Source organism: Oryza glaberrima, chromosome 2, assembly GCF_000147395.1.
Source record: "Oryza glaberrima chromosome 2, OglaRS2, whole genome shotgun sequence".
Lineage (NCBI taxonomy): Eukaryota > Viridiplantae > Streptophyta > Magnoliopsida > Poales > Poaceae > Oryza > Oryza glaberrima.
In genome coordinates, this window is record NC_068327.1 from 28979210 (window position 1) to 29003277 (window position 24068).

A 24068-nucleotide genomic window follows, 5' to 3' on the forward strand; every position below is an offset into this window, starting at 1 on the left:
GTTGAAAATGCTAATATATTTTTCTACAAATTTGGTTTAAATTTGACCTGAAAACATCAAAACAATTTATAATATGAAACGAAAGGAGTATATCAACCATGGTAGTACTAGATTGCTATATAGTACTTTTTTTCATTTCAAAATATGGAGTATATAGATTCGACACAACTAGTGCTAATTCGTTATATTTCAAGATGGAGAGTATTCATGATTCATGTATTCAAACTTCATGTATTCGTGGTTCATCGATGAAAAAGAAAAGAAAAGAATAATCTTTGGGCTGCATAACCTGGAACTCATTTCGTCTTAATCTGAAGCATCCCATTACGATCTAACGTCAGATATGATCTTAACATCCCTTGTTCTAAACTTTTTCTTTCTTAACACATGCGTGGCACACGAGGAGCCGCCTCCAACTCCCAAGCCGACGGCGGCAATGGCGCGGCCGCGCGGGAGAGGCGAGGCGCGGCCGCGCGGGAGAGGCGAGGCGCGGCGGCGGCGGGTACTGGGCGAGGGAAGAGCCGATCTTCTTCGCCTACACGTGGACAGGATACGGCGTTCACATACTAAAGTGGTATAATCGCTTCGATCGAATTGTTTTTTCTAGGCTTGGAGCGCGTGGATTTGTAGTCTCCTCACTCAGTTGGGGCGCGTTCGCGTACATCCGTGTTGGTGTTCTCGAATCTGGAATGGAGGAGGGAGTGGAGGAAATTTGCAGCTAGGGTTCGTGTTTGGGATGCTAGTGTTTGGAATTTGCCAATATTCGGATTGATGGCCCGGCTCTCCGACCTATTTCGTACTAGTAGAAATTATTCTCCAATATGCGACCTACAATGTGCGACCCTTTAAGCATGTCGATGATTACTATGGTTCAATCGGCTTTGGTGTGGTTTCTTTTGATTAGCATTGGCTATTTGGGCTTCAGTTCTGATTGGTTCCGTCAGGACTGTTCAGTCATGTTGCTTGCCGTGGTGGAGGAGACGCTTCGAAAGTCTGATCGAGGCATTGCATTGGTTAATGGTTGGTCTAGAAGAGGGGCAAATTTATTGAGATGTCACTGTTTGCTGAATTGATATGGCCTTCATGTTTGCCATCGATTGCATCATATTTTCAGTTTTTTTTTTCGAGGCTCCTTGTCAAGAATTGTGCCATTCTGCACCTGCTCAGATGCATGATAGGTAGAATTTTGTTTAGCTCAAGTTCTCGTATCCTTTTGCAGCTGCCATCATATCCTACTAGAAAATCTAGCTGTAATTTATTTTAATTAATGTCCTCCATTAACTAGTTGATATGTTCTTTTCCATATTCAAATATTTATGGGTCACTTTCTGATGAAGTTTTATGATATCTGTCATGCTACTGAGCCCAAGCTTCATATAGACCCCAATTTAAGAACATGAGTGGTATGTGAAGTCATACCTTGGGAATCTATCATGATAAGATTGGCTAAGTTATGCGATGAGTCTAGGACACATTCATCCATTGAATTCTGTTGTCGCATATGAGTTTTTAGTTTTCCTAGTCTCATGGACCCACTTCAGTTAATTGCTTTGGTTTGCATTATTTAGTTGATGTTGATAGAAACTCAAACAAGTTAAGTTCATATTGTTTACAGCATTTCACTTGGTTTAATTTTGAACAATACTCATTTTGGAGTTTGGACAATATTAGCAAAATCTGCAATATGAATTTTCATGAAATATATATTCGGTGTCAATGATAAGTTCATGGAAGGTTGATGGGAGAGAAAGTAGTATAGTACTTCCTCCGTTTCACAATGTAAGACTTTCTAGCTTTGCCCACATTCATATAGATGTTAATGAATGGCTATAGAGTTTTCCCAGATGCCACAGCAGATTAATGCTATTCCAGAGTACTGTCATAATATTGCACTGCTTTGTTGGTTTCATGATAAAATTGCTCGTTGTTTTGCTTTGCTAACCTCTTTTTTGCATAACTGATGCAAGTTGCATTATCTGTTGAGAGGAAATACGCAGATAAACTAGTTTGCTCTGTGGACATTTGTCCCATGTGCACTGTTTGATGTCATGGCTGGACTGCTAGATGGACAAAGCACTTGCCCCACATGCATAGCTTCAATTATTCTCTAGTAATTCACATGTTTATGGCGTCATTACAGAACTTGGTAAGATTACTTTCATTGCCTTTATTTTTCGTGTTCCAACTTCAGTAGTCCAAATCAGTTGAGTGGTATGTTAAGAAAATGCATACCATTCATCTCGAAGTGACTTTGTCATTATGTACTCTAGTTCTCAGCGCCTCTCCTGGTTTCTGTTAAAAGTTGAGGTCTTTGCACCTGGTTTTCTGTCAAAAGAAATCTTATTGCATGGTTTCCTTACTGATTCTCTGCGCACTATTGTTATAATATAAATCTATTGAATCAATCTGTAAATAAGTCTCTTATTTTATGTCATTCATTTTACAACATTTTACTATGGAAGTACCTTTGCAACATGTACTTGCATCACCGTGAAAGGAGTATGGGGAAGGCAACCTGCCAACTTCTGCTATTGATCCAAGCAACTCTCACTTGTTTATCTTCAGAGTGATTTTGCAGCTAAAGAATATGCATTTTTCCAGATTTTACAAGTTCAGTTCCGAATACTTCAGGCTTCCAACCGAAGAAATACAGTGCTATTACTACATCAAGAGTAGCTGACAGTGACACCCAGAAATTAACTGAAGCTATGCATAGGGGACGATCAACTTGCTCCAGAAAGCTAAAAACCATAAGCATGTTCACAGGCACATACATTGTTGGTAGTTTGCTCTCATTCTTTTTTTAGAAAAACGAAAACTCTCATTCATTTAACGTGGAAATTTGTCAGGTTAGGCCACCATTGGAGGTGTCATGGATAAGAGTAATTAGTACTGCAGCAGACTAATTTTCAGGATCATCTGGTGAAACGTACACTTACTGCATATATGATTTATATCCATCTCTGGCCCCATTTTATGTACATTTGTTTTCTTCAAGAGCAACCTACCAATAATATATTTCTCCAGCATCTGCGCCGTATCAGCTCTTATGCTGGGTTTCTTAACAAATCACTAAACTCAGGTACAGGTAGGCAAGTGACAGCCTACAATGTGGAGGGGCCATTGCTGAAACCTATAATAACTACCAACCAGAATTGGTAGCATTGGATACCTGCACTGCATTCCAGTGTTGCAACTAACATTTTGTTTTGAGTTGGCACTTTTCTGGACACCTTTAGGAATGATTATGTCCACTTGTGTCCTCTGCTTGAACCTTTGGGGCAGCTATCGATCTCATTTATTCAGGTCGTTTTCAGTCCCTACGATTGAATTTTACCCATGTTGTGGAAACTACTGAACTATATAACTAATGATTTACTAATGCAGGTCTGATCAATCTGTGATGCCTGAACCTCCCTGAAGTGAAAGGTGCTCTATCGTGATCTACTAACCTGAGACATCTTGTCATATGGGGAGAAGTTTCATTTGCTGTGTCATGAGACCAGCGAGGAGATAAGGCACATATAGTTTCATTGTCATGCCAGCCAGAGCGAAGACAGGTAAAGTTTAAACTTCACTTTCTGCTAGCTTAAGGTTGGGGTGCTCCATAATACTTTGGTTAAGTTTGTATTGAAGTGAATTATGATAATACCATTTTGTGCAAATGTTTCTATATATATGTTTTTGTTGTGTTTTGGCCTAACCGTTTTAATAGTCGAAGTTGCAAACAGAGAAATTGTTGTGTTTTGAGAAATTGGACAAATGTCACAGAAGAAACAGTTGGATAACAGAAACTATCAAACAAATTACTGTACTTTAATTTTTCATAACCATGATTCTAGATGACCCTAAAAATTAAACAAAATGCAGCACATAACAACAACTGCAAACTGGCTCTTCCTCCGTCTACAGCCACTTGCACCCTAAAATACCCTTAAATCAATCAGATTAAACTTGATCGCACCAATATTTAATAGGAGTCGAGGGGAGATAAAATGGTAAAAAGAAAAAGAGTTGGGGTTGATGAACTTCAGAAATTCAGATTCTGACTTGTTTGACCAACAATCAAATAATTTCTGATTCAGAAATATGATAAAAAAAACAAATAATTTCTGATTTGTTTTTTATCATATGTGAGTAAAATACCCTTAAATCAATCAGATTAAACTTGATCGCACCAATATTTAATAGGAGTCGAGGGAAGATAAAATGGTAAAAAGAAAAAAGAGTTGAGGGTTGATGAACTTCAGAAATTCAGATTCTGGAAACCAGGACCAACTTGGCACTGGAGTACTGGACACTAAGCACAGGCGTTTCCATCAGTAGATGTTGTGGGGGACGGATTCTCTGCCCGCTTTTCTCGCGAAGCAATCAAATCACAGCGCTTTCGTTTTCTCATCTTTTTTTTTTCCTCTCCCTCTCCTTTTCCTTTTCCAAGAACAGCCTGGCTGATTGGGACGGACCGCTTGGTTATCGCCATTCATCTTGCCTTGTCGAGTAATCCCTCTGAACCTGTCTTTGCCTGTAGTGGTTATCTGCTCATCTCCCTCCATCGATGTCACTCCAAGCTCACATAACCTACATGCTTGTGTGGTACATTTCTTGGCAAATGGCAGACGTCTACGGGTGGCCAGTGATTCGGGATTACTTTACATTTTTTTTCTTAAGAGAAGATAAGTTTATATTCTTTTTCGTGTGATTGTTTCTTTGCAGTATAATGGGTTTTTTTTTTCTATAGTTATCTTGAAGTTGCTTAATGTACTGGAAATCGTGAATGGTTCAATGAGGCATGGAAGTCGTCGGCGCTGTCCCTGTATTTAGGCTTTCTTTTTTTCTACGGTAATCCGTTGAAGTCTCTTGTCGATGTTACATTTTATATATTGTTCTATACTGGTGGTTCGTTCATTTGTGTTTCCATTATGTTGAGCAATTGAAAACGTGTGTACTGCGTGCCCTGGCTGTTGTAAAAATATTAATATATTTTCTTTCTGTGATTACTGGAAACACCTATGCAAATGCAAGGAGATTAGGAGAGGAGGCAATCAGACACCTAATCACCACGTATTTTATACGCTGCAATGGTACTGTGCTGAATTGCTGATGTGACGTGGATTTTCTCTGTTCTCTCCTTAATTACAGGGAGAAATTTATTTTGATTTGAAGAATAATCAGACCGTGCTATTATGTAGCGATGGAGGTTGATGCATTTGACAGCCCTGCGTACAATTCTAGAGACGGAGATTAAGAATGTTGTGCAGACTCTGCATGCCTAAGTATAATATGTCGCAATCGTTCCCCTTATTATTTACCTGGTCAGAACTCAGAACTCAGAAGTAGCTGCGAAATGCAAAATGAACTTTCGTCAATTCAATCTGCTGCCACGATCCCGTCCCATCTGGTGAAGGCTGTGTTTAGTTCAGCGCAAAGTTTGAATTATAGTTGAAATTGAAGATGATGTGACCGAAAAGTTATATATGTATGATAGGTTGATGTGATGGAAAATGATTGAAGTTTGGATCCAAACTTAAGATCTAAACACATCTGAAGTAAATATGTGTCTTCTCAAGCTCAAGGTTTGAAAACATGAAGCATAAGCTATCTCATACAACGTGCTTTAAGAACAAGGATTCACGTACTGCGTGCTTGTTTGATATATTAGCTACTCAGATTATTATTTTTTTAACATTCAAGTGACTATAATAGTGAGTTTATCCTGCTAGGAAAGCCTAACTTGGTGGTATGGTTTTTCAAACTAAACTTTAGCTATAATTAGAAGTAAAAATAGTGTGATTATTAGGCAATTATCTTTAGAGTACCATGAGAGACGAGACTAATAAAAATATCACGCTTTTACCTATTTTAAAATCAAATCCTGAAAAATACAAACGAGACATCTTGATGAATTCATCAATCTCAACTTCTCAAGATATATCGGCTTAGTTTTTCGGCTGTGCTCATAGGAGTAGGATGTGTGTGTCTGTATTCATGGGAGTAGGTATACACTTGTTGTGAACGTATGCATTAGTAGTGTTTCTAAAAAAAATATATAAGAAGAAAAAACTGTACTTAGAAAAAAAACTATGTTTTATTTGTAGTTTTTAAGCTATAACACACACTCAAAATAGAAGAAACTATTTTTATTTGGTTGTACAGACTTACACTAATAAATCAAAATACAAATCTGAATATTTAGTAGCTTCTATGGACTGTAGTTACTGCATGCTTGCAAAGTAAAAATAAAGAAATTAGAAACTTCTTTTTGCGAGGACAAAAAAAAAAGGGATTGCTAAAAATATGTCGTCATAAAATATGATGGATTTCAGTCGGTTGAAACCAACCGCCAGATGATCCAGCTGGCTGTCTCCTCGCCGCGCGATGGTGCCATGGTGGTCCGCGTGCATAGCCGGCCGGCTGAGCTAGATCTCTCCCACGCACATATCGTCCCTCCGATTCACTTCTCTTCATGGCATCTGCTATAGATGATTTTTCTTAGCCACTTACACAGTAGTTATATATGTAATTAGTATGTAATTTTCGAATTTACATATGTAATTTTAGGACTTACATATGTAATTTTGAGATTTATATTGTAAATGCACTAAAATTACATATGTAATTTAGGAACTTACAATGTAAATATATGCCGACTATTTTTTGGTGAAAAATGTGGCGCTATAAATATAGCTAAAAAAAAACTCGCACACTCACAAGGCTACCATGAGAAGGCTGAAGATAGAAACTACCAAACCCTTAAAATATGTCCACACCAGGGTTTATTTTTTTTTTCAAAGTAAAAACTGCTCCTCACCAATTTAAAAAAACAACCAAAAATATATAAACCGACAACTTTGTGTTAATGTGTATGGACATCGGCTAATACCGGACGGCTTTCACAAATCAAGTATCACCGGTTTCTATCAAGGGTTGATCGGTTTTGTGAACCCTGGTCCACAATGTGTAGATTTGGATTGAGGGTACACCATGGCCCCACTGTCAGTCTCTCAGCCCAAACCTCCATCCTAAATTTCTCACCTTCCCACCCCACCCAGCGCCCCTTCTCCCGGGAAAAAAAGGAAAAAAAAGTTACCTACCGCCACCGAACCAACCCGCAGCAGGAGACCGAGCGCCGCCACTCTCCCTCTTGTACAGTCGCCGAGTCGCCTCCCCCTCCCCGCTACTATTCACTTGACTTGTTTGTTACCGCGCGCCGCTACTGCCCCCTTCCCTTTTACCCGCCGCGCCGCACGCCCATCACGCGCGGCAGGGCAGGGCAACCCAAGCGCTCCTCCCCTCCCCCCCATATAAGCCTCCCCTCCCCATCCTCCAGCTCATCCCCCCCCCCCCCCCCCCCTCTTCCTCCTCCTCCTCTCCCGCCGCCGCCGCCGCCATCGCGTCGAGCTGCCCCGCGAGATCCCGCCGTTGACGGAGGAGGAGGGAGGAGGAGGGAGTGAGTGAGTAGCAAGAGGAAGAGGAAGAGGATGGCGTCGGGACGGTACATGGCGTACTCGCCTTCGCCCTCCACCACCCCGCACTCCCCGCGCATCCCCGGCCTCCGCGCCGCCTCCTCCGCCGTCGCCGACCAGGAGAAGTAAGCTCAGCAACGCCACCTTCCTCCACTGCTTCGTTTCGCTTGTCGGGGGATGGGGGGACGAGCCTCCGCCGCCGCCGCCGTGGCGGCCTTCGGAAGGCGTGCCGCGTGCGGCTCGGCTGCGATCGTGGCAGATTCGGCCGGTTCCAGCGTGGATTCTACGTGCTGTGAGATTTCCCCCCCAAGGTTTTTTTTTGTGGCGTGAATCTGATGTCGGGTTTAAGGAATTTTTAGCATCGGATCTGATTCCCCTGCGGCGAGATCTCCCGTTTGTGGTAGCTCCGCTTCATTTTGACTGTGTCGAACAAGTGGGATGCTCGATTCAGCGTTTGCTGAGGTCGGTGATCATCGCACTGACTTTTGGTGCTTATCTCGTTTGTTTTTGGGGGGAGGTCTCAGTGTTTTTGCTTAGTATTACAGAGATCAAAGCTGAGTTGGTTGTAGGCGTGTATTGTATCACAAGGATGACGAATGATGAGTTTGTGCTGGTCATTTGTAGGTACCTCGCGGAGCTGCTAGCGGAGCGGCACAAGCTGAGCCCGTTCATCCCAGTGCTCCCTAATAGTGTACGGCTGCTGAATCAAGGTGAGCCCTCATATACCCATGCCATCTGTGCCATGATACAACTGAACTAATGAGTGATAATACTGGTTGATTGCTATTTCTTCCACACACGCGGAATATTCTGTTGCGATGTGGGAATCTTTGACTCCTGTGGCTTGTGCACATCTGTGTTTGCTTCATGCTGTAGTTTGTGTTAATATTTTCTTTACTCTACCAGACTGCCTAAGAATAGATTTACCATGAATTCATATTGTGTAAAAAATGAGTAGCTATCGGTTTTGAGACTGCCAAGCAATCCTAACTTGGTAATCAACAATCAACTTATGTTTTCTTCCTCTCTGTTGTAAATTTTGATTCTTATCAATCTTCCTCTCTACCATGCCACACATTGGCCTCAATTCTTTAAGCTTACCTTGTACACAACCTACTTGTTTTAGCTTGGCCCTAGATACCTTTTCTAACTTTGCCCAGGGTTTTCTGGACTATTATGGTTCCTTTTGAGCTCATTCAGAATAGTTCAAGGAGCATGCTGTTTCACAGAACTGAATTCTGCCTCATTTGAAGATAATGCCAAATGCTGTTTCAGAGATCTAGATCTGGATTGTTCAATGTGAGGTTAGAATGGAGTATAGTTTGTGATTTTTGAATGCAGGGTTCAAATTCTGACCTGTTTTGGTTGAATTTAGGATGCTATGATAGTAATTTTTGTGTCTATTATCTTTTAACCTTATCCAAACACCCCTAAGCTGGAGCTTGGTGTGGGAATACTAAAAATTGTAGTGGCATATCTCTCCTGATGGGTACCATCTATGGTTTGAGTATATTATAAATTTGATATGTCCACTAGACAAACTCCAACTTAGTGGGATGAAAGCCAGTTTTCTTGCATTTATACCTGTGAACGGACAAATAATTACAAATCATATTCGTAATTCTTAAATAATATGTTGAACATACCTTTTGGTATTTTTTCCATTTGTCTGCTTGAACACACATCTTTTGTTTTGTTTTCATAAATTTTATCTGTTCTAGTATCTCTTCTGCTACTCTTTTTTTTTACATTGTGCGTGATAATCATTTGTTTGATTCGCATAACTTCTCAGGATAAAATTTTTGTAGCTATACAACTAACTATACATGGATTCAGTTTGACACTGTTATAACTGTTAATTTTCTAGTGTAAAGGAGAGAGAGTTAAATGATTAAACTAACCCATCAGGTATATGTATGCATTTACTAATCACTAATTCTAACTGCTAACTTTCTATATCTTGTGCTTGAAATTGCAATGTTGGAGCAGAAATTTTACGTGTTTCCACACTATTGGAGAACGCGTCCCTTTTAAATCAAAGTGGCCTTGAACATGGTAGTCCACTAACAACTGGAGGATTATATTCAAATGGAGCAGCAGCTGATATGAATGGGTGGACATCAGCATTTCAATCAGAAGTATGGATACTGACCATTTAACATAACTTACTCTTCATGCCTAATTTACCATTTTTAAAGCTTAGGTTAGGTTTTTTCTAACTGATTTTAACACTACTGAAGCCGGTTACATGCTTGGTACTGCTTCTTCCTTGTGCTAATTTGCTAACTTTGTTATCCCTTCCAGGCAGTGGGTTCAAAAGATGGCATTAAATCCTTCTCTTTATTGCAACTAGTGGAGTTTGGATAACATGCTGACACTAATCCACTAATTTGGTCCATAGGAAGAAATTCTAACCAATTAGTTAGTTGCCATGCTAACATCAGAGTCAACTAATTGCTCTAACAATGTTATTTGTTATTTTATATTTTGTGCTGCACTTCAGAATTCAGATCAGTTTCAGATAATTATTCATGAGGCTTGTAAGTATCTGATTTGGCAAAATAGTGATTCCCTTACCAATCTTTATAATATAGATATAAAATGAGTTGTCATAAAACTATCCTTATTGTCTTATAGATCATAAATATCTTGTAATCTTTTGGGGTAACTAGCTTGTCAATGGAACCCATATATACGCCCAGAAGTAGTTGGGCACAATATTGCACTTTTTAAGTTTAGTCCTATAACTCTTCAGAATGCTCCTAAATCATCTGTAGTTTAATCTATTTTTACATTTGGATTTAAATTTCTGCATTTTCTATCATTGAATGCAAAGCTACTCCATTGCTCTGTATCGAATGCTCCTATTTGAACAAGTTTTAAATAATCAAACTGTGACCATTGCAGGGTTCACCAGCTTATAGCTGGCGTGGAGGTTCTCAAGGCAGTTCCTCTGGACTAATTGTTAAGAAAACCATGAAGGTTGATATCCCAGTAGACAAATATCCCACAGTAAGTGTGCTATTTTTTGTAGTTGGTATAGTCGTGAATAGCTATATCATTTATGGCTTCATCCTCATGTGCACCTGTGTTTATTTTTCTCAGTTCAATTTCGTTGGTCGCATCCTTGGTCCTAGAGGAAATTCTTTGAAGCGAGTGGAAGCAACCACCGACTGCCGTGTGCTTATAAGAGGTCGGGGAAGCATTAAAGATCCAGCTCGGGTACAACTCCTGATACTAATATACCGTGCTTTTTATCTCGTTAGATAAAGTGGACAATTTGGAGAATTATGTATTGATTATTGCATTTTAAGCAAGTTTTTTTTGTTGAATGGTGGACTAAAGATTGAATTATCACAAATATATATATTCTCTTGAAACATAGCAAATAGTTCCTTGATTTAATGTCATAGAAAACCTGTTCCAGCTTCCCCAAAACCTGTATGTTTCCAACTGGTACCATCTATTACTTTGGTTGGTCTTATTTGCCTTTCTGATGCATCTCTTGTATTTTCATTAGAGTTTACCTGCTCGGTGTTCACTTTTGCTAGTGCACTTATGCTAATGTTTTGTAGGAGGACATGATGCGAGGGAAACCAGGTTATGAACATCTGAATGAACCCCTGCACATATTGGTTGAGGCAGAACTGCCTGTTGAAATTATTGATACCCGTCTGATCCAAGCCCGTGATATCCTTGAAGATCTGCTGAAGCCTGTGGTATTGTGCTTTTGAACATTTCTGTTCTTTGAACTCTTAAAATGATCCACCTTGTATACGATCTGAGAACCCACGAATCATTTTACAGAACGAACGCCTTAGAAGTAACTTCCTTCTTTTGCAGGACGAGTCTCAGGACTTCTTCAAGAAGCAGCAGCTCCGGGAACTCGCCATGCTCAATGGCACCCTCCGTGAAGAAGGGATGCAAAGATCTGGCTCAGCTTCCCCTTTCCACAACAGCCTTGGAATGAAGAGGGCGAAGACAAGGGGGTAAGTGAGCAAGTGTTCATGATGGGAGGACCAATCGTCTATTCTGAGACCGATGCTGAAGTATGCCTATGGGGTTGCCTTGCTGGCTGATGGCCCAAAAACGGTCTCGCACCGCCAGCATCGGAGCGGCCCGTACTTGATAATACCATATATCTGGAGTTGTGTATTCCTGCTACCGCCTACCGAGGGGTCTGGTTATGGCAACGTAGGGTGTTGGGCTATATATTGGGTTGTGCATGGTTTGGTGGTAGCTATGTGGTTTGTGTATTGCTATGAACTGATATCTGGGGTTTTGATATAAAGGCCCTGAGCTTGTATTTTTGAACTTTTTTAAGACTTCGATCTAAGGATGATAATTGGGATAACTCGGATTGAAGAGACTTTGTAACTTGTAACATTTTTGTGGTTGTACTGTTTATCGCACACTAATCGTTGAGCAAAATTGATGTCGGTATTCCGTTGTCATAACCATTTGCGGCACCTCAGTTGTTAGTCTGAAGTATGGTGAACCCTACAGGTAACCATTTTCACTGGGCATTGAACAGTTTAAAACAGGATAGTGCACAGCAGCAGCATCAATGTTTGCACGGGCCTTTTGCTTTCGGTCATCTGATGCAGACTTTGCCTTTTGTGCAATCGCAGTCCGGATGCTTCATCTGATGCATATACTTCGAGGCCTTCTTGAGTCTAAGCATCTGATGCAGACTGCCCGTGACTTTCTGCAAACAGGAAAAGGAACGAGAGTACACTAGAGCTGCAACGCAAATGCTGCAGGAAATGGGACAAGAACACTGTAAGCCGGAGCGACAAAACAACTTGCCAAGGAAACATTTATCTTTTTGAACTACAAAATTTTGAGTGGAAATTGTCACTCACGGTAAAGCGGCCGCTACAAATTACCATCTTAAGCTGCAGGGGCTACAGTTGTGTGCCTGATTGAGCATTACTGGCTCAAGAGGGCGAACTAGTAGACACTAAACTGGATATTGAAATACTCCAAATTAAGACTGTTACAAGCCTAGTTCACAGCAAGGGGCACTTCCACCCTCCTGCCAGTGTTCTCGGTCACAGCCTCATAGGCAATGGAATGCCCTATTGGGTTTCCTTCGCTTACCAAAATTTCTCTATACAACGGTAGTAGACCATGCATCTCAGTTCCAGAACCTCAATAGATGCCTAGAATCACTTGTAGCTAAGCAGAACAGAATTAATTACATGCATGAATAAGCGGATGCTGGTGCTGTCTGATGGGCTGGTGGTGGGGAGCGAGCGTAGGTGGAGCAATGCATTGTAGACTTGCTCGAAAATAGGCTTCACGTGCATGGCGATCACCGGATCGGTTGGATTTATCGCCATAGCGACATCTGTCATCCACTGAATCTTCCGCGGCGTATCAGTAGCAATGTCAACTGCTAGCTGCTGCAATAGGGCTAGGAGGACCCCCTGGTTAAGGGGGACAGGGACCATTGAGCACAATGCGCGCAAATCAACCTGTTGAGTAGTATAATTATCAGAAAATAAACATAGCTGGTAGCTCCACATCAGGTGAACAATTCAGGGAAGAGGAAGATACCTGAGAGCACAACCAAGACACTATCGACACGTCACTTCTTTGAAGAGCCATTGTAAATGCCTCGTCAAATTTGCGTTCAGATATCAGTCTGCCCAACTCCTTCATTGGATCTAATGGAGCCTCAACCTTTTTACAAAACAAAAAAAGCAATGCACATGTGAATTATATAAATAAGCTTGTTCTTTCATACGTCAGGTTATACTAGAGTCAGGAAGAACTATCATTCTCATACCCAAATAGACATGTCAGAGATGAATAGTAAATTAAACTAGACAAGTCACCAGATTTTTTTAATAAAAAACAAAAATTCATTATCTGGAGCATTAAAAATATTTCAAGTATTTCGCACCTCCGGTGGACCAGTCACAGGGACATTGTTGGGCTGCAAAACGTTTGTACTATGTGCTTTTGCATTGCCCGATGCAAGCAGCGCCAATAGTTTGCGATGGCCATCAAGCAACTCTGCTGTAAGATTCTGGGTGATCGAAGACGCAGAAGAGATGGTATCCTGGAAATTAACTCAAGTAGACGGATATTAGTCGTTTGTTATGGTATTACCATAACTGGAAAGGACATTAGCACCTTAAACCTACCTGTGCCCTGACATCTTACATACAAGTGTACAACTAATAGTTGGGAAATTTTACCTTTAAAGTTTGCGCCAATGGGGTATGTGCTGCCTCAACTTGCTGCTGAATAGCAACAGTGTGTTCAGACATTCCTTTCTGGAATGCGCTATCGACTTGCTCAAACATTGTCTTGCAAGATTGTTCAAACGCTGGAACAAGGAAAGCTTCCAGGCTAGCACGTAAAGCATCCTGCAAGAAACCATTTAAGGCTAATCAATTCGTGCAGGAAAGCTAAAACCAATTTGAGCGCCTTTTCAGAAGGCAGCAAGGCATTTGTTGGTGAGACAGTGAGAAGATGAAGAAACAGGCCTTAACAGCAAGCACTATATCTCCGGAATGGATGAAACTATATACCAAAACACAAAAGTCCACCAAGTGGCAACAGTAATAGATGAAACAATCAATCAAGACAGAGAAATCCACCAAGTGGCAATGTTATATTATGTTCAACTGCTGCTTGACAGCCATCTATAAAAATAAATGAACAAAGAGTAAATACCTGAAGGGTCTGTTTTACAGATGTGTGGAACTGCATTTGGATTTGTCTAGCAACAGTAGCTTCAAGTTTTGCACTAACAGACTTGTCCAGCTGATTCACCACTCTGTCACCAACCACTTTCTGAAAGCAAAACGTCAGATGAGTGATGACAACATGCAGAACAAGATTCACAACAAGAAATTAGCCAGAACCTGAATTGAATCAGCAACTGCAGAGGCTGAACACTTCTCGATAATAGGTGTTATTGCCCGTGCAATAACAGGTCCAAGTGAAGAAATTTCTTTCTTCAGTGACTTCTCCAAAGTAGCAGGAAGGTCCTTGCTTATTGAATTAGTGATAAGAGTAATCATTTGCTGCATTCGCTCTCTTTCAGCCTTTTCTCGTTTTGCATTCTCCTCCTGGATACGAACCCACAAGGAATCAAGGTTAGCCTTGATAGATTTCTCCATGGTGCGCCCTAATGATGCCTCAATTCTTTTGCCTTCCTTTGCAAGAGGTGCAACAACAATAGTACCCAACTGCTTTTGCAAGTCCTTATGCATTGCTATGAGCTGCAAGACACAAACGTGCACAGTAAATAATCTGAGAACTTGCAATTATACCTTCTAACTTGCAGCTGAAAGGCATATAGTTAACCTACAATTATTGTCCTTCAGTAGTTGATCATGCAATAAACAAGTCAAAATTAACTAAGTGAAATAACAAGTGATGTTTTTTTGCTTATTCTTGAAAAGGAAACTTAATTTACATGAACAATAGACAGTAATGTCAAGATCATGGAACTGCGCAGGATGGCGTAATACTAGATGGAATTGTAATTCCATAGAGCTGAATTCAATTAAGCAAGCATTGTTGCTTGTTTTATATGAAACCAAGAAAAAAAATGTGATTTTTTATGGTTCCTCTATTCTTCTGAAATATATTTTACATGCTGATAAATTGGGGGCAATGAGATATAGTTTGTGATAGGCCCAATTCGGATAGAGCAAAAATCAGGTATGATTTCAGCTCATCCAGATGGAAGGTGAAACTTGGCCTCTAAATGAATCAACAGATTCCAGCCCATCCAATCCAAGTGGAGTTGAGCAGCTTGCTTTCCAAAAGGCAGCCCTGAAATACTTTTAGTGCTAATAAGAATGAGGATTCCTCTGGATTCTAAAAGCCTATTCAGGGTACTTGATTTCTGGTTCAAACAATGGAAACAGATCCAACTGGGAAAACTCTCTCATAGATTAGTACCAGAAAAATGTTGTGGGCATTAAAAGCTAGGCTAGATCTCACCTACCCAAATAGATGGTATAGAACATGTAGGACCTATTTGGCCTAGGCTAATAACCAAACTAGACCCAACCAGGATTCACTGGTCTTCCTAAGAAAACTATATAATGCCTATCCACACCTTGTAGTAAAACAAAAAAAAAAAAAAGAGTAAAGTCCATCACCGGTCCCTAAACTTGTACCGTTGTGTCATCCCAGTCCCTAAACTCACAAATCGACTGTTCATGTCCTCAAACTTGTTCGACTGTGTCATCCCGGTCCCTAAACTTGCAGATCACTCGTTTAGGTCCTCCAACTTGTTCAGTTGTGTCACCCCGGTCCCTAAACTTGGATTTGAATATCATCTGGATCAAATAGGATGGTCTAAAGACTTTATATTTAAAAATAATTCATAACTTTTTCATGTGAACTCTAATGAAGACAAACTTTATATCAAACTTGTAGCCCTCGATGCGATCTACAACTTTGTAGTTGAACTTTTTTTTATTTTAAGTCACTTTTTGTCCCAAAATGTAATTTTAAAATTAAAATTTCAAAATCTATAAACATGCAACAATACTTTGGGACCCTAAACAGTTTTAATTCAAAAACTTTTCAACTACAAAGTTGTAGGTCGCGTCGAGGGCTACATGAAAAAGTTATGAATTATTTTCTGATATAAAGTTTTTAGACCGTCCTGTTTAGGGACCGGAGTGACACAACTGAACAAGTTGGAGGACCTAAACGAGTGATCTGCAAGTTTAGGGACCGGGATGACACAGTCGAACAAGTTTGAGGACCTGAACGGTCGATTTGCGAGTTTAGGGACCGGGATGACACAACGGTACAAGTTTAGGGACCAGTGATGGACTTTACTCAAAAAAAAAACTAATAACACTAATAAAATCAGGATTCTGGTTAACATGCCAGACACACTACTTGTAAAGGACATCATCTCACAACAAAATAGCTAAGCAACATATAGCTAACATTAAAATTTGGAAGTGCAGTAGTAGCAGTACACAATAATTGTAACATAAAAAACATGCAAACAGATAATGACTTGGAATGGGGAAAATGCTTCACTAAATTGTTGCTATGCATTCAACAAAACAAATATAACTGTAAGTGCCAGAAGCATCTAGTCAAGGTAACCACAGTGCACACAATATAAATTAGTTGAATATGGTCACCTGTTGAAGCATCCCTTGCGTAGTAACTTCTGGAAATGAATTGATAGGAGGGTATGCACTACTCGGAGGTTCATGTGAAGACTCAGTTGAGTTGAATGCGCTTGTAGAAGGAGATGACTGCCCAGATGCTTGAGGATGCATAATTTTCTCCTTCTTGGTATATGAAGATGATTGCTCCACAGAAGCAGAGGAATAATCACTTTTCTCAGGCACTTCAACAGGTTTTTTTGTAACACTTTCGTCAGCAGCACCAGTACGCTCAGAAATGGATCGATCACATGATGTCTGTGATTCTTCCACACTGTACTTATCAGTTGTTACCGAGCGCTCACTAATCATTTTAACAGTTTGCTCCGATGAACCAGCTTGCTTTGTATTCTCACAAACAACCTGTGCTACTTCAAGGTCCAAATTTTGATCAGATGTGTGCTCATTGGTATGTTTTGGTTCTACTTCTGCCATCTGATGACCACTACTTGTGCCGTCCTGGATTTTCACTCCATCAGACTTAGGGACATGGTTGCTCTCAGCTGAAGATAGAGCGCCAGATATGATTTCAGATGGAGTTACCAAGTGTGTAGTGTTCCCTCCTACCTTAAACATCAAATGAGGATTTGGAAGCATTGTAACATCATTGCGACCATCTCTTGGATCATCCTTTCCAAAGTTGTCCTTAGGCATGGGTGTATCTTGCCTAGTCAAAATTTTAGGCTCCACATTTCTGTTCATCGCATAATCAAAAGCTGGTTGGTCCATTTCAAGGTTACCTAGTGACGATCCTGATCCAGAAGGGTCCATGTTTGATGCAAGAGAGGCTGATGGAAGATGAACAGAACCATCACCTTCTGTGTATGTAAGTGGTGGAGCTGATGGTTTAGGATCAAGTTCTGCAGATAACCACAAAAAAATAACAAAGCCTGAATTAACTACAACACAAAAATAACAATTTCCGATACAAAAAATAACAATTTCTGAATTAACTGAACTAACCAGACTGTTGATCAACGGTTGATGATTTACTTGGAGAACCGACGGAATAAGAATCGGTGAAGCTAGTTGGCATGGATGACTCTGCTCCTACCACTTCCAGAGGTGTCTCGTGAACACGAGAAATAGATGGATCCCTTCCAAGTCCAGTAGTTTCACTTGTAGGAGGTGAACAGAGTGATAAATCCAGCCCATACTGCTGGATAGCCATTGTTTGAACACAATAAACTTGTACAACTTGGTCATTGCCAGGTTGGCTTTCATGTGTGCCAGTGAGACTTAAAATAGGCATTGCAACTGTAAAATCTGCTATATAATCCAAGCGAGTTGAAGCAGGATCTGTGCCATACTCAACATGCACAGCATAAATAGCATTTTTCTTAGCATTTGCAAGTAAAATAATACTTGCTTGAGGCAGCACGGTAACTTGGTTGAAAAATGCCTCCTCTACCCTGGGTTCCAGTGAACTGACAAGTTCCAATGTCTGTGTGCAATTCCAAGTCTCGGAATCACTTGGCAACAACACACCTCCTTCATTGGCAGAAGCCCAAATTTTAACTTCTCGGTTTAGAGGACCCTACATCATTTAACAGCATAATAATGTAATGTGTAAACTCTAACAATAGCTGCTATGTTCCTCAAAAAAAAAAAAATAGCTGCTATGCACAGCGAATTGCTTAATTTCACAGCAGGTGCAAAAACATTCACGTTAATTGATTGTTCTAAACGAAAATGGAACACATAGAATTCAAAAGATCCGGAAACACTAAATATATCTAGCATCTCACAGTTTATCCAACCTAGGACAACCTTAGGCTACAATTCTGGCTCACAGCCTAATTGGTAGTCCGTCACTCGTAACTTGACAAAAGAGAGTGAGGGAGAGGAAGGGGGAGCAAGAGAGGAGAACAGCAGCAGCACGAGGAAGTGGTGCTAGGGTTGGTCTTAGCCACGCACAGCAAGAGCAAGGTGAGATGGACAAATATAGCTTTTGGTGAGGTGGGGTCAGACTACTCCCTTCTTCATATTATTTTGCAGCAACACTTAAATTAGATTGGATTCCTCTAAGAAAAGTTAGACTTGGATTAGACTTAATACTTATGTCAGACTTTGAAGGGAAAACATCACTTTAATCCGAGTCATCTAACTGACTTGATTGGAATCGCTCCATGTCCAAGACTAGAGTATCAAATACCACCCTCTAAACCCACATTTGCAGTGACCCACAACACTGTTCCTCCACCCAGTCATGATGGTTACTGGTTTCACTATCAATTAAATGCAAGTTGTGCACGCACCACTATGAGACATCTTGTTAATTCATTAATAGAAAAAAAGAAAGTGTACAATCAAGTGATTCCAGTATATGGAGTGTATGCAACAATGAGATACGTGTACTTATCCATCAGTTAGCATAATGGATTCAAGCTACTGGACAAATCTTTTGGCTAGCATAGCTTGTCTACGGAAGTTTACAGAACAAGATACCCCCAAGAAAAAGTATGCATAAAAAGGCTATGCACACTGAATAAAATATTGGCTAAAACAAAAGATTGTATACTGCTGTATCATTTTAAAAAAATACATACTGCTGTAACGAGGTTTATATGGTCTGGATGCTCAGGTGCCGTGAGAAAAGCAACAGAATAAACAGCTTGACCATCATGTGGCTTCAGAATCGATAGAGGCACTGGCTTGCGATCATCCCAAATTTTTACCTGCAAAACATACATTAAAAATGGGCTAACAAAGAACGATTATTTCTCTATATCACATTGAGTTTGTGGATTTAGGGATGGTGGAGGTGGGATAGGGGCTGAAATAGGGGTTTATCTTTCTTATGCACTGCACCAGGCTGTTTTTTATTTTACAGCATGGAAGAATCTTGGGCAGAGAGCAACTAGCAACAACTCACTAGCATTAGGTTTCACATGGCAGAAAAGTACTTGCAGTTCCACTATTTGACTATTTGTACTACGGCAAAGGATAGTTTACATTGTTATTTGGCACGGAGTAGTTTTGCAAAGTAAATATTGCAATCATGTACAAGAAATTAAATAAATTCAGTCAGAGCCATGAAATCAGGAAGGGCACAGACAAAATCGGGATTATTATTGGATAAACTATATCCGTTTACCCAGTGTACCTCGTGCGGATTTACCAGTCAGCCTCTGCCAAAACCAAAAGACATATTTTGAAATCTTTTGTCTAGAGGAAGTGATGCAGTTTCACCACGACAAACCCAGCATGTAAAAATTAAAATTATATATATATATATATATATATATATTTAATCCTATTATTTAATTTTAAGTTAGAACTTATAGCATATCTTATAATCAATGAATGATCTTATTGTTTATTCGTTGAAAGAGAAAAGGGAAGGCTTAATGACAATCAAACACAATTTTGAAAGTAACATTCTGGCCAAAGTTGCCAGGGCAAGTACAAAATGAGCAGGAAGGGTATTTGATACAAACCGTGCCATCTTTTGATCCTGAAGCCAGTCGGGTAGTCATCCATTGAGATAAGGACAAATCTGTAACGTCATCATCATGCTTACCAACTAAGCGCACACCATCAATGAGCTTGTCAAGATGACACTTGATAGGTTCCTCTGCACTTACGTCCCTTCCCCGTCGCACTTTAGTTGTGTCTATTCTTAAGACACAGTTTCCAATGCCAACAAACAGAATCTCCTGTAGGATAAAGGTGTAAGTACATTCATAAGTTGAGGAGCTTAAAGTCGGCAAATGTGATACAAATAATGCTTTACCTGCTTATGAGAGTGCCAACAGATCCTTGGATGGTAAGATTCAGCATCGCCAACAATCTGGATGGCAATTTCAATCTTTCCTGTAATTTGTGGTTTGCTGTCCTCATCAGGACCCTCATCAATCTTCCAAACATATATCCGACCATCTACACTTGCACTGCACAATAAGAAATCAAGTTAACACTTAAGACCCCCAAAAAATCCAAAAAAAAAAAGAACCATCCTTAAGAAATCAAGTTAACACTTAAGACTTAAGACCCATCTGACATTTATTTTATACAAAGGCCATAAACTCAAAAAATAATGAATATGAGTTCTTCAGGGTTAGAATGCACATAGCTTTTGCAGTACTAATTAAAGGTCCTTATGAACAAGGTAATATTTTATCACTACGTACTCAGTACCTTGCTAAACGATGAACATCCTCAGCAAAGAAAGCCATATCTGTCACCCTCTGCAGCAAAATAAAAAATATCCAACACAAGAAATCAAATACTAATGCACTTTTTAATGTACTGACCAAAATTCACAAATCCACATGGAAATGAGTATATAACCATCTTGAAATCCCCAATGAATTCCTTAACCACTTAAATTACAATAGGCATTTTACACCAGCTAGACAAATATTATTTGATCATTGCTCCATAAAATGTGAATTCACATTGGACGAACATATTATAACTAAACTAAGCCATTTTACAATCATTCTACAGACTTAACAATCAACGCCATGTTATCAGAAGCGAATAATAGTGTATAAGAACCCAAAATCAAGATGTTTAGAAGTAGCATACAACAGGACCATCTGAGTACGGGTACATTAAAAAATACCACATTCAAATCATACTGTATAAATGTAGAAACAACCAGATCACCTCATACATAAAGCAATATGCCCCACTTTGAATTTTACCAACCTATACCTTCCACATTACCGGGATCATACACATCATCATCAAGTGTCCATTAACCAGTGAAGGAGTATGCAGTGAATACCTGTGTGTGGCCACGAAGGAGCGAACGGAGCGCGGTGTTGATGTTTAGCACGCGGATGTTCCCGAGCTTAAGCCCATACACGATGTACGTCCTGTTCACGGCGATCTGCCTGCCCAACACGAGCCCGGGATCCGATGTGTACTTGGTGATCGGCGTCACCTCCAGCTGCGGCGGCTGCGCCTCCCCCGGCAGCCTCGAGTCAACGTCGTGCACCGCTCTGTCCCCGCCGCCGAGAAGGCGCCCCCGCGGCATCTTGCTGCTCGTGCTGCTCAGCATCCTCGCCGGCGGCGCCGACGGCATCGCGGGGATCGGCTGCGGCGGCTGCGCGGCGGCGAACTCCGACGCCGGCGGGGGCATGGAGGCGGAGGAATCGAGGTGGGCCGGCCCGGAGCTCCCCAGGAGCTGCATGAGGCGCGCGCCGTGGTTCTGGCTGGGCCCCGCGGCGGCGGCGGCGGCGGCGGCGGCGCTGGGGATAGCGGCCGGGTTCGGGGTCGGCATCGGGAAGGAGATGACGGGGCGGGGCATGTGCGGCGCCGCCATGGGGTCCTGCGGGTAGTGGAGGAACGGGGCGCGGTGGAAGGGGGGAGTCGCAGGCGGGTAGGAGTACGCGGCGGACGGCGGCGGCGGGCCCGCGGCGGGGCCGCCGGGGAAGATGGGGGCGGCCGCGGGGGCGTTGGAGGGCGGCTTGAACAGCATGCTGACCTCGAAGGGAGTGCTAGGGTTGGGGTTAGGATTAGGGTTTCCGGTCGGGGTCGCCATGGGAGGCGCGGCTCGGGAGGGAGGGGGAGGAGGAGAGTGGAGTGGCAGATCTGATGGAGGAGGAGAGGGGCGGAGTTGGAGGCGAGACGAAGTGGAAAGTCGAGGTGGACCGTGGATGTGGTGTTAATTTTTTTTTTTCACTTTTTAAGGCCGCGTCATTTGCGTTAATTAAGCCTTTAATTGGTTTGCATGTTTATTGCTGCTATGATATCATCTTGCAAGGGACTGTGCTGAAATTGTTTGAGTGAGGCCGGGTTTAGTTTTTTTTTAGATAATGGAATATAATATCCCGGCCTTTATTTAAAAGAGTTATAGCCAATTATTACATAGTAGTTTTCATGAATATAGCGTAAATCTAAATGAATAGAACACACCGAAGAGAAAAACAAAGAAACCAAACTAACGTAAGTAGATCACAATTATTGAAGTCTATTTGTAAATCTCCAACCATAATTGGCAAATAGTTGCATAACCGTAGTCTCCAACTTTCGGCATGCAACTTTCAGAAACTCTTCATCTTCATCACACCTTTGTAGTTGTGCCAAAAACCGGAGCCAATGAGTTGCCCTGAAAATGACCTGCATATAGGAAAATGATGATGATTTGTCAAAAACCATATCGTTCCTACTCAGCCATATTGCCCAACAAATGGCAGAAGCTCCAACAAGTATCAGTTTACTCATTTTCTTATCAACTCCCAAAAGCCACCCATTAAAAATATGAGATATGATAACTGGAAGATTAAAACCAAAAAAGAACTGAACTGCTCTCCATAGAAACTTCGCAAAATGACAATCCATAAAGAGATGTTGAATAGACTCGTTCTTCAAACAAAAAGAACATCTCAAACTGCCATTCCAGTTACGCCTTGCCAAATTATCCTTAGTTAACACAACCCCTTTAAGCAGGTACCACATGAAAATTTTAATCTTAAGGCAACTTAAGCTTCCAAATACACTTGTTTCTCTCGATATAGCCATTATTAATTAAAGCTAGGTACATAGACCTCACCGAGAACAAGCCATTCTGATGGAAATTCCATCTAAAACTATCAGACGAATCATTCAACTGAATATGTACTATAGAGGCACACAACTCATGCCAACAAACAAGATTCTGACCAACTAAAGCTCTTCTAAAAGAAACATTAAGCAGAACAGATCCCATAATAGTGGCAATAGAAGATGTTTTCCTCCGAACAATTGCGTACAAAGATGGATATTTACCCTTAAAAGCCAAGTTACCAATCCATCTATCTTCCCAAAATCTAATTTGTTCCCCATGAAAGTGTCAATTAGGCCTAGAGGGGGGTGAATAGGCTAATTCAAAAATTCAATTAAAAGCGGAAGCAGTAATTTTCGGAGTCAACACAAATAGCAAAGTAAAACCTAGATCTAGTTGCTTACAACAAGAATATGCTAGCACAAACAGCAACTAGACCTATAGCGGCTTAAACAAGCAAAGCTAGTGGAGAGGTGTAGGATCAGGGAGGCCGACTAGAGGGGGGGTGAATAGGCGGTTTTAAAACTTAATGGCACTTAAACAAAACTAACCTATGTTGCTAGGCAAGGTAAGGTGCAAGGTTAACTAAGCAACTAAGTTAAGTTTTGCAAACCTAGGTGATATGGGCTCAAATATGTCTCTATGAATGTAAATAGCATAAATGTAAATGCAACAAATAAATGAGACAAGAGACGAGGAATTTTTCACCGAGGTTCGGAAACTCGCCGATTTCCTAATCCCCGTTGAGGCGAGCCCAACTCCAGCGCTCAACCACGAAGCCACCGCACGCCCCCTTCGTCAAGGGGTGGGCAAGGCGGGAGCTGGTCCACGGAGAGGACTACCCAAGCCTCGATCACTCGGGGTAGTTCTTCCTTCACTCCGAAGGTGGTGAACTCCAAACCACTCACAAACGGCGCTAGGCCTCCTCCACAATCTCCTCGG

General features: G+C 41.1%; 2 protein-coding genes and 1 long non-coding RNA gene across 6 annotated transcripts; 2 read left to right on the top strand and 1 right to left on the bottom strand.

Moving 5' to 3' along the window:
• Positions 1–413: 413 nt before the first annotated feature.
• LOC127763010 (uncharacterized) lies at positions 414–5033 on the top strand. Of its 4 annotated transcripts, none has more exons than XR_008015625.1 (4): positions 414–2777; positions 2850–3306; positions 3388–3560; positions 4739–5033. It is a non-coding gene; the product is annotated as an uncharacterized LOC127763010 (long non-coding RNA). The 4 variants fall into 4 exon arrangements; XR_008015624.1 differs by having other exon boundaries at positions 414–2146; positions 2602–3306; XR_008015626.1 differs by having other exon boundaries at positions 414–574; positions 1998–3306.
• A 2290-nt stretch (positions 5034–7323) lies between these two features.
• On the top strand, positions 7324–11894 carry LOC127763329 (KH domain-containing protein At5g56140-like). The gene is made up of 7 exons (XM_052287996.1): positions 7324–7588; positions 8088–8173; positions 9453–9601; positions 10371–10475; positions 10569–10685; positions 11039–11182; positions 11307–11894. The coding sequence occupies exons 1-7, from the start codon at positions 7479–7481 to the stop codon at positions 11454–11456; spliced, it is 861 nt and encodes a 286-aa protein (XP_052143956.1). The 5' UTR covers positions 7324–7478; the 3' UTR covers positions 11457–11894.
• A 526-nt stretch (positions 11895–12420) lies between these two features.
• On the bottom strand, positions 12421–22191 carry LOC127763328 (enhancer of mRNA-decapping protein 4-like). The gene is made up of 13 exons (XM_052287995.1): positions 21366–22191; positions 20771–20820; positions 20367–20523; positions 20071–20289; positions 19180–19308; positions 17594–18167; positions 16604–17490; positions 14345–14704; positions 14154–14273; positions 13673–13843; positions 13375–13533; positions 13026–13151; positions 12421–12943 (listed from the first exon to the last, which is right to left on the bottom strand). The coding sequence occupies exons 1-13, from the start codon at positions 22122–22124 to the stop codon at positions 12635–12637; spliced, it is 4020 nt and encodes a 1339-aa protein (XP_052143955.1). The 5' UTR covers positions 22125–22191; the 3' UTR covers positions 12421–12634.
• Between the last annotated feature and the right edge of the window lie 1877 nt (positions 22192–24068).

What these genes read in the sequence shown, in the direction of transcription:
- LOC127763329 (XM_052287996.1), top strand. Translation starts at nt 7,479, where the DNA reads ATGGCGTCGGGACGGTACATGGCGTACTCGCCTTCGCCCTCCACCACC. An exon ending in GCCGTCGCCGACCAGGAGAA is followed by an intron (nt 7,589 to 8,087) that starts GTAAGCTCAGCA and finishes GGTCATTTGTAG; the next exon opens with GTACCTCGCGGAGCTGCTAG. An exon ending in CAGTAGACAAATATCCCACA is followed by an intron (nt 10,476 to 10,568) that starts GTAAGTGTGCTA and finishes TATTTTTCTCAG; the next exon opens with TTCAATTTCGTTGGTCGCAT.
- LOC127763328 (XM_052287995.1), bottom strand. Translation starts at nt 22,124, where the DNA reads ATGGCGACCCCGACCGGAAACCCTAATCCTAACCCCAACCCTAGCACT. An exon ending in GATGTTCATCGTTTAGCAAG is followed by an intron (nt 20,524 to 20,770) that starts GTACTGAGTACG and finishes CTTATTGTGCAG; the next exon opens with TGCAAGTGTAGATGGTCGGA. An exon ending in CAGGATCAAAAGATGGCACG is followed by an intron (nt 19,309 to 20,070) that starts GTTTGTATCAAA and finishes TATGTTTTGCAG; the next exon opens with GTAAAAATTTGGGATGATCG.